General features: G+C 35.4%; 2 protein-coding genes across 2 annotated transcripts in view; both read left to right on the plus strand.

The window, feature by feature from the left end:
- Positions 1-13019, plus strand: part of LOC148943826 (uncharacterized) — a 606774-nt gene that overhangs the window by 343334 nt on the left and 250421 nt on the right.
- Positions 1-13019, plus strand: part of LOC148943829 (uncharacterized) — a 132974-nt gene that overhangs the window by 116738 nt on the left and 3217 nt on the right. The window contains exons 8-9 of the mRNA XM_089101252.1: positions 6375-6545; positions 9234-9953. Of these exons, the coding sequence (XP_088957378.1) occupies positions 6375-6545; positions 9234-9953 (891 nt within the window). The remainder of the gene's footprint in view (positions 1-6374; positions 6546-9233; positions 9954-13019) is intronic.

Below are 13019 nucleotides of genomic sequence, written 5' to 3' on the forward strand. Positions count from 1 at the left end.
ATTAGAAATTTAGTGTATATAGAAAGATCTTGAGGAGGGAGGTGACCTTTCATATCTGCCGAAACTAATATGCAAATTCTATTTTAATTTTTTCATATACAATGAGCCAAAATCAAATTGAACAGGCTTCTCTTTTTTTGAATATTTATTAAAATTGAAATAAATTTACCTTTTAATATTTAAAATAATGAAGCTTTATATTATAGTTAACAACATATTGAAAAAAAAAACATAGGGAAGGTAATTCTTCATTAACTTAATGACGAGACAATTTATTTTTATTATAATAATGATAAAATTTTACTCACCAGAAGTTGCTTAGAATTTTCCATATCTATGTAAATGATCGTAAAAATACCGATACTAATAGGTTGAATGAACTATTCAAACTGTTGAAAATCCTAATTTGAAACCTGAATATTTACAAAAAATAATTGAATATATTAACAGCAAAACAAGATGCGCTGGTTTTATAATACAGGTTTACCCCTAAAAAGACATATATATCATGAGCTAGAAATCTGGTAAATTGTGTCAGAAAAACTTGTCCTTCATAACACATTATGCAAGGTCCAGAATAACACAGAAAGGAACATAAAGTAGTAGAAGTATAATGCCATGTGAGGGAGCTCTGAATCTCTTTGAAAAGGTGTATACAAGGTCCAGAATAACACAGAAAGGAATCTCTTTGAAAAGGTGTCAAGCTTCTATTGAATAATGTAGAAGTTGCTATACCTCCGAGCAAATAGCATTGAAATTGCTATACCTCCGAGCAAATTCCATATTAGCATTCTACTAGAGAACTTGCTTGCCAGAGATAGTATGTAAAATTTTGATAATGATGCACGACACCATCCAAATCCATCACGCTTTGTGCAATAATGCAAGACACCAACCGAATACATTACGGCTTTGTACAATGATGCGTGACACCATTCAAATTCATTACGGCTTTGTGCAATGATGCTTGAACCTACCGAATTCATTATGGCTTTGTGTCATGATGCTTAAAACAAACCAAATTCATTGCGGAGAATATTCGTCAAACCATCTGAATTCATTGCCGGGAGGAGTCATAAAACCGTAGAATTCATTGCGGGGAGGTGTTATAAAACCGTAGAATTCATTGCGGGGAGGTGTTATAAAACCGTCTGAATTTATTGCGGAGAGGAGTTGTAAAACGTCTGAATTCATTGCGGGAGGAGTATTTAAATTCAGTGTCTATCGCATGCAAATAAAGCATGGAAATTGTTACGCAACTTAGCTATTACCCGTACTCTGAGTACAATGCTCCTCAAAGTGCCTTAGAGAATGACCTTATAATATTATTATTACATTATCATTATATATAATATTATTATATTTATATTACTATTTAGACATTCGTTTAAGGATCTGATGACGTTTTTGTAGTGCATCATAATACGCAAGTTTTATGTAAACTGACCAAAGAGGTAGCAGTGACAACAGTCCAAAAAAGAAAAGCTTATTGCTTACGTATAGTATTTGTTATGGGGAAGTAAACAGATATTTTTGGGGGAGGCAAATTTTTTTTTTTTGGGGGGGGGAGAATTTTCAAAATTAGTATGTTGGAGATACCCCCTCTTCAATACTTCACTCTACGCTAAAAGTATGACTTTGTATACCAATTCTTTACAAACGATTAATTGAAAAAACTTTCCATATAATAAGTTTTTCAAAGAAAAGTAAAGAACTCCATTAAACAAAAAATGAGCAAAAATAAAATCAAATAATCTACCAAGCGTGAAACTACCGCAAAGCAGCATCGATAAATAAATGAAACTCAAAACGAACAGAAATTACAACAAATAACCGAGTCTAACTCAAAACGAGCAGAAATTAACATAAGGCTCAAAACCCCTATGCCGTCCCAAGGCCAGAACATAATTTGCACTTTACTGAAAAAAAATATGAATGTGTTTATTTTTATAACTTTAATAAATCAAATAATATTAACATTTTGATTACTAAATATCAGTATATGTATATTAAACTGACAATGCACATTCATTTTAATTTTTTTCAATAAGGTGCAAATTATGTTTTTCAATAAAACCTTATATGCCCCCAGGGCATAACTTATAACCCTTGCCCTGAAGACTGCGAGGGACTGTCCTGCTCAAAGGTATAATTTCCTGAACTTAAACTGCGTGGAGAAAAATGGCTATCTAAGTAATTTTATTGGATATGATTGTGGACATGGTGGACTTCGAAGGGGGGATAGTTGCCCTTCAATCACTTTCGGCTATTCAAAAGAGCACTATTCATTTAAATTTCCAAATGAATCAGCCCTTTTACAAATTTCTACGACAATAAGTTCTATAAAAACCTAGTATGCCCCAAGGGCATAACTTACAACCCTTGCCCTGAGGGCTCTGGGGGAGTGTCCTCAACAAAAGCATAATTTCTATCTGGACATCCACAACATTGAACAAAATGGCTATCTCAAAATTTTGATTGGATGTGTTTGAGGAAAAGGTGAGCGAGAGAGGGGGGGGGGGCTAGTCTCCCTCAAATTACTTTCGGCTATTAAAAAGGGCACTAGATCTTTGAATTTCCAATCGAATGAGCCCTTTTTCAAGTTTCTACAAAAATGATTTCAATTAAAACTTATATGCCCCCAGGGCATAACTTATAACCCTTACTCTGAAGACTGTGAGGGGAGTGTCCTACTCAAAGGTGTAATTTCCTGAACTTCAACTGCGTGGAACAAAATGGCTATTTCAAAATTTTGATTGGATGTGTTTGGGGAAATGGTGGGCGTAGAAGGGATATTAGTTGCCTTCCAATTACTTTTGACTATTAAAAAGGGCACAAGCCATTTCAATTTCTAATCGAATGAGCCCTTTTTGAAGTTTCTACGACAACGCTTTCTATAAAAACTATATAACTTACAATCCTTGTCCGGAGGGCTGTGAGGGGGTTGTCATCCTCAAAAACCTAATTTCCAGAAATTTAAACTCCGTTGAACAAAATGCCTATCTAAAATTTTGATTGGGGGTGTTTGGGGAAAAGGGGGGCATGAGAGGGGGGTTAATTATCCTCCGATCACTTTCGACTATTAAAATGGGCACTAGCCCTTTGAATTTCCAATCAAATGAGCCCTTTTCCAAGTTTCTATGACAACGCCTTCTATAAAAATCTTATATGCCCCCAGGGTATATCTTACAACCCTTGCCCCGAGGGTTGTAGGGGAGTGTCTTCCTCAAAACATATTTTCTATCAGGATATCAACTACGCTGAACAAAATGGCTATCTCAAAATTTTTATTGGATGTGTTTGGGGAATGATGGGCGTGGGGGGGGGGGCTAGTTTCCCTCCAATCATTTTCGACTATTAAAAAGAGCATTATCCCTGTGAACTTCGAATAGAATGATCCGTTATTCAAGTTTCCACGACAACACCTTCTATAAAGACCTTATATGCCCCCAGGGCATAACTTAAAACCCTTGCCCCGAGGGTTGTAGGGGAGTTTCCTCCTCAAAAATATATTTTCTATCTGGATATCAACTACGCTAAACAAAATGGCTATCTCAAAATTTTGATTGGCTGGGTTTGGGGGAATGATGGGCATGGGGGGGGGGGGCTAGTTGCCCTCCAATCACTTTTGACTATTAAAAAGGGCACTAGCCCTTTAAATTTCCAATCGAATGACCCTTTTTGAAGTTTCTACGACAACGCCTTCTATAAAAAACCTTATATGCCCCCAGGGCATAACTTAAAACCCTTGCTCCGAGAGTTGTGGTGGAGTATCCTCCTCAAAAAGATATTTTATATCTGGAAATCAACTACGCTGAACAAAATGGCTATCTCAAAATTTTGATTGGATGTGTTTGGGGGATTGACGGGCGTGTGGGGGGGGGATAGTTGCCCTCCAATCACTTTCGACTATTAAAAAGGGCACTAGCCCTTTGAATTTCCAATAGAATGAGCCTTTTTTGAAGTTTCTACGACAACGCCTTCGATACGAAGTGCCCGGGTATGGAGAAAAAAAAACACATTGTGCCCACATCGTTCTTTACTTAGGCATCACTAGCGCGCTGCCTATGAAAAGTGACACAGAAGGTTCGTTTAATTAGAATAAGAGGTTTTTGGAAATTCTAAATAACCTTAGCGTAAAGAGCAAGGTATTGAGGAAGGGGCATCCCCCTCATATACGAAATAATTTCTGTTCGTTTAGGTTTCAATGTTGATCCTTGCTTTCAGTAAAAAAAAACCTGTTTTTTTTTATTTAATCACTGAAAGGCACAAACAATTATCAGGGGAAAACGTTGAAATCCTGCTGATTTTGAATAGCCGACAATAGCCAGTTTGCAGAAAATAATTGGGCAAAATGCTCCTTAATTAAGATATTCGCTATTGAACTTTGGCAGAACGAAGAGTTCATTAATTTGAGCAAAAAACTGATCGGAGGTATTGAAATCGATATAAGAAATATAGAAAGTGAACACAGTAAATATGTTGTCTAATCAAATTATCGCCCAACACTTCTAATTTGAAGTGAAAGATCTGATGGTAAAACTCATCTAGTAACGGACTTGAAGATAAAGAGAGGTGCACTTTGGTTACGTGACCTAATTGCCTTCAGGCAGTTAGATTGCCTCTTTATCCACCTTGTCAATTTAGTTTTTACCAGTGATGCGAGGGTAGACTGACATAAATTATGTAAATAATCTACAAGATTTCCAGAGGTTCCAGCTATGACTGTTATATAAATTGTCTTGTTGTATAAATTGCTAGCAATACCTGTTAGGTATTGCTAAATTGTCTGAAGTAATAAGAATCCAAAACTAAAGAGTAAGACAAATGCGGTTAGAAGATATACAACGGAGAGTATCAAAACGCGTCAAAAATGAAAATGAAGAACAAAGTGACACGTGGTTAGAAGACAAGCGACACCGAGGATTCAGATGAATCAAAAATAAAAATAAAGAGCAAAGACACACGCGGTTAGAAGACAGGCGACATGAAAAATCTGAGCAAGTCAAAAATGAAAAAAAAACAAAAAACAAAAATGAAGAGCAAAGACACGCGTGGTTTAGAAGACAAGTGATACCAAGAATCCGAGCGTGTCAAACATCAGAACGAAGAAGAAAAAATTATTAGGTTAGAAGAATAGTGGTGTCGCAATTTTCGACATCAATAAGGTGTGGCACAAAACCAAGTATTTACGTTCAAAGATGTCATTAACTATGCATGTGTTACATATAAGTCTTTGAGGCCCTTAAACATTGCTTGTACTTATTATGGAACCCTCCATTTTCCTGAGGAAAGACTAATGAACAAAGGCAGTTCATTTGGAGATGGCTGCTTGCCGGATCGAATTGCATGTTACCATCACAATTGGCAAATGAATTGGTTTGCCTTTTTCTAGGATGTCAATTGCCTTCATAAGAGTTTCATAAACGTATTCGAAACTTGAACTCGTGTTTAGCTCTAGCTTCATTCAACGTAAGCGAAGATCGAACCATAAATAGTCGTAATATATCTAGCTTTAAAGTAGCTGACAAATTTATCACAAAATCAATTTAGTGGCACATCCATCACAAACAACTGAAGGTGATTCTTAGCGACCTTCATATTGCCAAATGTAATTTTTAAACCCAAATGAAGCTATTGAAGAACGCCTCGCGTATTCTTCAAATTATGGGATATCGTTTAATGTAGCGAATCTCTTGGAAGATATATTGCAAGACACAGAGGATTATACAAAGGTTGCAAAAAAAAAAAAATTGAGAAGTGAAGGATTATGCAGCTTAAGGAACGCAGCTTAAAAGTTCTGCTATCCCCTGAAAATGAACGACGATCATATAATGAAGTGTGGAAGGAAGCCCTGACAACTCCCAACAAAACGTCTCATTGTTAGAATTATATATTTTAAAAATTAATTAAATTATTAATAATTATATGTATTATGTCATTAAAATTTCAGGTCACAAGATCGATCTAAATAGGTCAGGACTTTAAGGAAGAAGTCGTATTTTTCCCAGGGTGATTGTTTCTAACCTGCTGTGGCATCATGACTTCAAGAAGAGGGTCAAGTCTGCGGTTAGAAGACGAGTGACAATGAAAATCCATATATAGAAACCGCGTACCGAGTGCTGGGCTCCCAGTACTATATATATATATATATATATATATATATATAAATATATATATATATATATATATATATATATATATATATATATATATATATATATATATATATATATATATATATATATATATATATATATATATATATATATATATATATATATATATATGCAAACAGAAAAGTACTTGGATTTTTATTGCCAGCTTTAATTTTGAATGTCTTTTGTGTAATCTTTATTTAAATTTCGTTTCAGAATTTGAGGATGCTTTACCAAGTAACAGTGAGGAGTTCTTTGACGTTCAAGACATTTGTATGTCTCCAAAACATGAAGTTTTTCCTTTTTTCTCATTCCCCAGCATTTCAGGATCACATAAACTTGAGTCTGAGACCCCAGACCTGGACTCCATATGTTTCGACAATAAAGGTATATCTCCAAGACTTTTTTTTTACAGGTTCAAATTTATGGTGGCCAGCGTTAACCCATCTCCCCCACGAAAAATCCCCCTCCGGGAAATACACATCGCGGAAAATACCTCCCATCCCAGGAAAATAAAAATGAAAACATATCAAGATAAGCCAGCGCACCAAGATTAGAATATTTTGATATACAGTGATATTAGATATCAAGTATTGTTCTGAAGTGGGGGTGTTGTAAAACGGAAGTGCAGCTGCTAGATGTTTTGCAGAGAAATTGCCTACGGATTGTCTTGGGGATTCGACTGACTAACCGTATCTCAAATAGTAAGCCCTACCAGAAATATGGTTCAATCCTGATCTCTTATGGTGTAATGAGAGAAACGATGAGATGCATTGGACGCGCTCTATGGATGAAGCACGGCAGATTTCTAAAAATTGTCTTTGCCAACCAATCGTCTAGGGCCAAAAAAAAAACAAAAAAACGCTGTCCTCAAACGGAGTGGGAGAATGGAAACCATTTAATCGGTGTAAAGAGGGAGGCTTTAAGCATTTGGGGATAAAGGAGGAGCGTTCGTAGCTTTGGCCTCATTATTTATTAATAAATAAATGAAACCTAAGAGGAACAGAAATTCCAATACCCAAGTCAAACTCAACAAGCACAACCGAAGAAGAGGTCGGGGGGGGGGGGTGATCCCCCTGGCTTCTGAAAGCTTTTACAGAAAACAAAATGCAACGTTTTATCTTTTTTTTTAACTTTGATTAATCCAAAGTTTAGGACTTCTAGGGATAAACATCAGTGTGTGTGTGTTAAAATGTCAATCCATATTCATCTCTTCGTTTGTTTTGCTCTAATATTGGTTACCTTGATTATTAATTTTTGTATTATTTTTCTTTTATGCTTCTTTTCTTAGATCAAACAGTTCTTGGTAACGAACTGTAAGTAAGGAGCGACCCAGCTCAATAGTAACCAAAACTCTAAAAATAGGAAATTTGATATCCATAGATACATCAAAAGAATCAGATTTTTATATTGATTTTAAATATACAAGTTTCATCACGTTTAATCTTACCAATCAAAAGTTAAGGGCCTGAGAAAATTTACCTTATTTTCAAAAAAAGTGGGAAACGCACCCAAAAAGTCATAGAACTTTAATGAAAATCACACCATCAGATTGAGCATATCAGAAAACCCTCCCGCGGAAGTTTCAAGCTCCTATCTGCAAAAATGTGGGCTTTTGTATTTTTTGTCAGAAGAAAGATTACGGATGCGGGGTTATTTATTTATTTTTTTCCCGGGGATGATCGTGTCGATCCAGTTGTCCTAGAATATCGTAAGAGGGATCATTTGAACGGAAATTAAAAGTTCTAGTGCCCTCTTTAAGTAAAAAAAGGGCACTACGCTCCTCCAACGCTGATTTTTTTCCCAAAGTCACCCAATCAAAATTTTGAGATAGCCATTTTGTTCAGCATAGTCGAAAATCTAATAAATATGTCTTTGAACATGACTTAATCCCCCACAGTTTCCGGGGGAAGGGCTGTAAGCTATAAACTTTGCTCATTCTTTACATATAGTATTGGTTAATGGGAAGTATAAAGACGTTTCAGGAGGGATTTTTTTCTGATGGGGGGGGGGGGGTTGTTAAAGGAGGGGGTTACGGGGGAGGATCCTTCCACAGAGGATGTTTCCTTGGGAGAAGGGACATTTCTATGAAGGGGGCGCCGGGTTTCCCAGCATTATTTAAAAACGATCATAAATTAAATAAAAAAAACTAGTTTTTTTCAACTGAAAGTAAGGAGCAACATTAAAACTTAAAAAAAACAGAAATTATTACGTATATGAGGGGGTTCGCCCCCTTGTCTATACCTCGCCCTTTTCGCTAAAGTTTTTTTTAGTAGTTTCAAAAAAGCTGTCTATTCTAATTAACCGGCTTTTGTGATTCAGGGGTTTGTGATTCGAAGAAAATTCGAACTGTAGCTCAAAGAGCAAGGTATCGACTAGGGGGCAAACTCCCTAATATACGTAATAAAACATACGAATATAGAAGTTCGTTACGTAAGTTACGTCAGAACAAAATTTCGAGAAAGCTATTTAGCCAAAAAATTAAAATTATTATACAAATTTCGTTTTAATTATTGATGTACGGTGAGCCAAAATCAAAGCAGTATTAATTCAAAAACATTCAAAAAGTAAATTAAAAATAACATTTTTTTAACTGAAAGTAAGGAGCGACATTAAAACTTAAAACGAACAGAAGTTATTCCGTATATAAAAGGTTGCCCCCTCCTCAATACCTCGCTCTTTACGATAAAATTTGAATCTGACAAAAAACTTTATTTTAAAAAAAATAAAAAACTTTAGCGTAAAGAGTGAGGTATTGAGGAGGGGACAGCCCCTTTCATATACGGACTAATTTCTGTTCGTTTTAAGTTTTAATGTCGCTCCTTACTTTCAGTTAAAAAAAACTTGTTTTTTTATTTAATATTCACAAAGGATTTATGTAAATAATAAGATTTGTAAATAGAGGCAATTCCCCAAAAATTACTGTTGCAATACATTGATTTTATACTTGAATTTCATCAAAACTGTTTTTTGCTATTTTTTAAATTTTGCTTTTCATTTTTTTAGTTTGTGTGTAAGCTTCTTTGTTTCTAGGTAATTTATCCTTTTTGTTTTTTTATCCTTTTACTTTTTTAGTTTTTGGAGTTGAAGGTCTCTCCTGTAGCGATGTGTGTGAAAAGAGCTTTTCTCAATCTGCCAATTTGCTTCAACACCAAAGAATGCACACTGGTGAGAAATCATTTAAATGTGATTTATGTGACAAGAGCTTTTGCAGTACGAGTAGTTTAAATAAGCATAAAAGAGTTCATACAACTGAGAAACTGTTTAAATGTGATGAATGTGACAAGAGCTTTTCTGATTCAAGCACATTGACTAGGCATCAAAAAATTCACACTGGTAAGAAACCGTTTAAATGTGATACATGTGAGAATTGCTTCTCCCGAGTGGACAAATTAAATGACCACCAAAGAGTCCATACTGGCGAGAAACCTTTCAAATGTAACGTGTGTGACAAGAGCTTTTCTCTATCAGGTACTTTGAATAGGCATCAAAAAGTCCATACTGGCGAGAAACCATTCAAGTGTGATGTATGTGACAAGAGCTTTTCTTTATCAAGCAATTTGAACAGGCATCAAAAAGTCCACACTGGCGAGAAACCATTCAAATGTGATTTATGTCACAAGAGCTTTTCTTTATTAAGTAATTTGAAAACGCATCAAAGAGTACATACTGATGAGAAACCATTCAAATATGATGTATGTGACAAGGGCTTTTCTTTGTCAAGCGATTTGAACAGGCATCAAAAAGTCCAGACTTTGAAAATTACTGCGAAGTCACCGCAACCCCCCGTGTTAGGTATGTTTGCTCTTTTTTTTTATCTTCATTAAATTAAAGTTGAAAAGAGTAATCTGAATAGTCATCTCACAACCTATTTAAGGTAAAAGCAAGCTAATTTATAGTTTAATATAAAATTTCTGATTGAATAGTGATTGAAAAAGCCGCTATATTTTACCAGTATAATTTCAAAACAAATATAGTTCAGATACAAGAACAACCCCCTCCCCTTCTTTTACCAGCTGATAATTAAATGTCCTCTTTTAGACTGTTTGCAACATTAAAAAATTGAAAAAGGTTTTGCCCTGTTTTAAAATGGCATTATGGTCTCTAAACTTTGTACATTTGTGTATATCTCACATACTTCGTTATAAGTTTTTTTTTAGTTTATTTTGCTGTTTTAAAGTGATAAATTTAATTAAATTAGCTTTTTTATTAACATTTTGTTCAAAGTTATGTCCTGGTATTGCTCATGATTTTTATAACCTTAAGCTTTCTTTACTTTATGCATTCACCAGAGTAATAAAAGTGTCATACCTAATCTGTAGTTTAGTGGATTTATCCCTTCTGGTATTTTGGTTTCATGTAAAGTTTAGCTCTGAACTTAGAAAGTGTCTAGATTGGGATTAATTACATGGATCGTCATGTTACACCTTCCAATGTTCTGTGTCTACTAAAAGGTAATGAGGGTTTATCCTCTCAGGTTTTATGGAAAGTTTGAACAACTTCGATAGTGAGAATTCGTAGCTTTTTTGGCCTCATTTATTTAGTAATAAACAAATGAAACCCAATAGGAAGAGAAATTACAATACCCGAGTCAAACTCAACAAGCACAACCGAAGAAGAGTCGGGCTGGTCCCCCTGGCTTCTGAAGGCTTTTACAGAAAACAAAATGTATTTTAAATGTTTCATAATTTTTTTAACTTTGATTAATCCAAAGTTTAGGACTTCTGGGGATAAACATTAGTGTGTGTATTAAAATGTCAATCCATATTCATCTCTTCGTTTATTTTGCTCTAATATTGGTTACCATAATTATTTGAGATACACACCTGACTAACCCACCTCCCACCCCCACCATTATTCCAAACATGTCCAATCAAAAGTTTGAGATAGCCATTTTTTTAAACGTAGTTGAAAGGCCCAAAAATCTAGGATTTGTGGATGACAACCACCCCCCCCCCCTACCTCCCTCAGGGCCAGGGGTGTCAACTATGCCCGGGAGGAATTTAAGGGTTATATAGAAAAGGTGATCGTACCGACTCCCTTTCCTTAATTGGAATGGAGAATACCTGTCTGTTCTATTGTTTATAGGAGCCTATAATTTTGTCAATATGATTTTTGGGCCAATACATGTTTCTCCAACCAGCTAAATAAAGTTAAGTCAGTTTCATAAGAAGCCGGACACGGAAATTCTTTGTCTAACGGAGGTGAAATTTGGGATATCCACTAGTATCACTGATTTTATTGAAATTATCAGATTAGCAAGTAAGTGGCTTTGGAACAAAGAAAAAGTGAGAGAGAATGAGAGAGCCTGCCTTAAATTTTGACATGGAAAAAGGTAGAGTTAAATCAAAAAACATGTATCAGGTCATCGAAGTATCATGTTTGCCATATCTTGAGAACGGCTTTTGATAGGGACTGGGACTGGCTTAAAAGTCTAAGTTTTTTAAAGACGTTGGTATTTTTTGTAAGCGTACCTTTTTTTTTCATAATCTTCTTCTGTGCATTGTGTCATGTACAGAAGATAACAAAAAACTTAGAGGGTAAAAAAACTTAGAGCTCATGATTTTAGCATCTTCGATGAAAATGTTAGCCAAATGAATAAGCTTTTAGAGGTTTTGCGATTTCTGGGTGCGAAACAAGGAAATGTCGCTAAGACTAGAAACGAGGAAAGACTATGTCGCTAAGACTAGGAGTAAGTGAAGATGAAATGCTGATGTTGGATAATGAGTAGGTCGATCATTGGGACTGTTTAACTTACCTAGATAGTATTTTTAGTAAAGACAGTGGATGCATTCTAGGTTTTAAAAACAGGAGGGTGCAAATATGGAGGCCTAAAATAGATTTAGATGGAGGAGGAGCGTGCGTTAGACTCAGGCGATTTGGTGCTGCAGCGTGGTTTTAGTTGTAATAGTAGTAGTAATAAATTAATGGAACCCAGAACGAACAGAAATTATAAATATTGGGGCACCCTTGTTTTGTCTGGTAAATGTCCCTTTTTGTTATACATAGATTTATCTACAATTTGATTTTATTTGCAAGTCAAACCTTGTTTTACGATTGTACGACCTTGTTTCTGCGATCTTTTCTACTATTCTATTGATTATTTCTCTCGAACCCTGGTCGGGGTAAGAAGAGAGTTACTATAATTGTAATATCCGCTGGAGGACCCGCTCCCTTTCAAAGAGATATTTATAGAGAATTATTGCTGGCACTGGCCGTGGCACCTTGGGCCAAATAGTATGTTACCTACTCCCTCCTCCCAGGCTGTGCCCTTTTCCTACCCACACTGGCTATAATATCAGTACGGAAGGAACTCTTAGAACCCGTGGGACTGCTTGATCGCGATACCATACCTTAGCAGCATCAGTTGTGGCACTAGTGGTGCTGGGTCACGCACACTAGCGCCATTACACTAAAGCACAATAAGAAATATCCGCGTAAAAGCAAGTACAACCGAAGAAGAGTAGGCTAAGTGATGACCCCCTTGGCTTCTTAAGACCAGAACATACGATGCACTTTACTGAAAACAAAATTCATTTAAAAATTTTTCTATTAATTTTAAGTAATCCAAAATTATCAGAACTTATAGGAATGACCATTAGTATAAATATTAAACGGTCTCATTCGTTTTTTTGTTCTTTTCAGTATTCTTTTTAATCATGGTGATTGTTTCCATTTTTGATTTTATAGGAAATATAAAGATATAGCTTGAAATAAGTATTGTTTTTAGTGTATCAAAAATTATGTTTTGGTCTTTCGAAACCATGGGGGAGTCAGTCAGACCCTTCTTAGGGAGTGTTTCTTTTGACTTTGAATCGGTTATTTTTTTTTGTATTTTTGTTCGTCTTTGGTTTTATTTAT

Source organism: Artemia sp. Qi Xiang Cuo, chromosome 15 (genome assembly GCF_049724085.1).
Source record: "Artemia sp. Qi Xiang Cuo chromosome 15, ASM4972408v1, whole genome shotgun sequence".
Taxonomy (NCBI): domain Eukaryota; kingdom Metazoa; phylum Arthropoda; class Branchiopoda; order Anostraca; family Artemiidae; genus Artemia; species Artemia sp. Qi Xiang Cuo.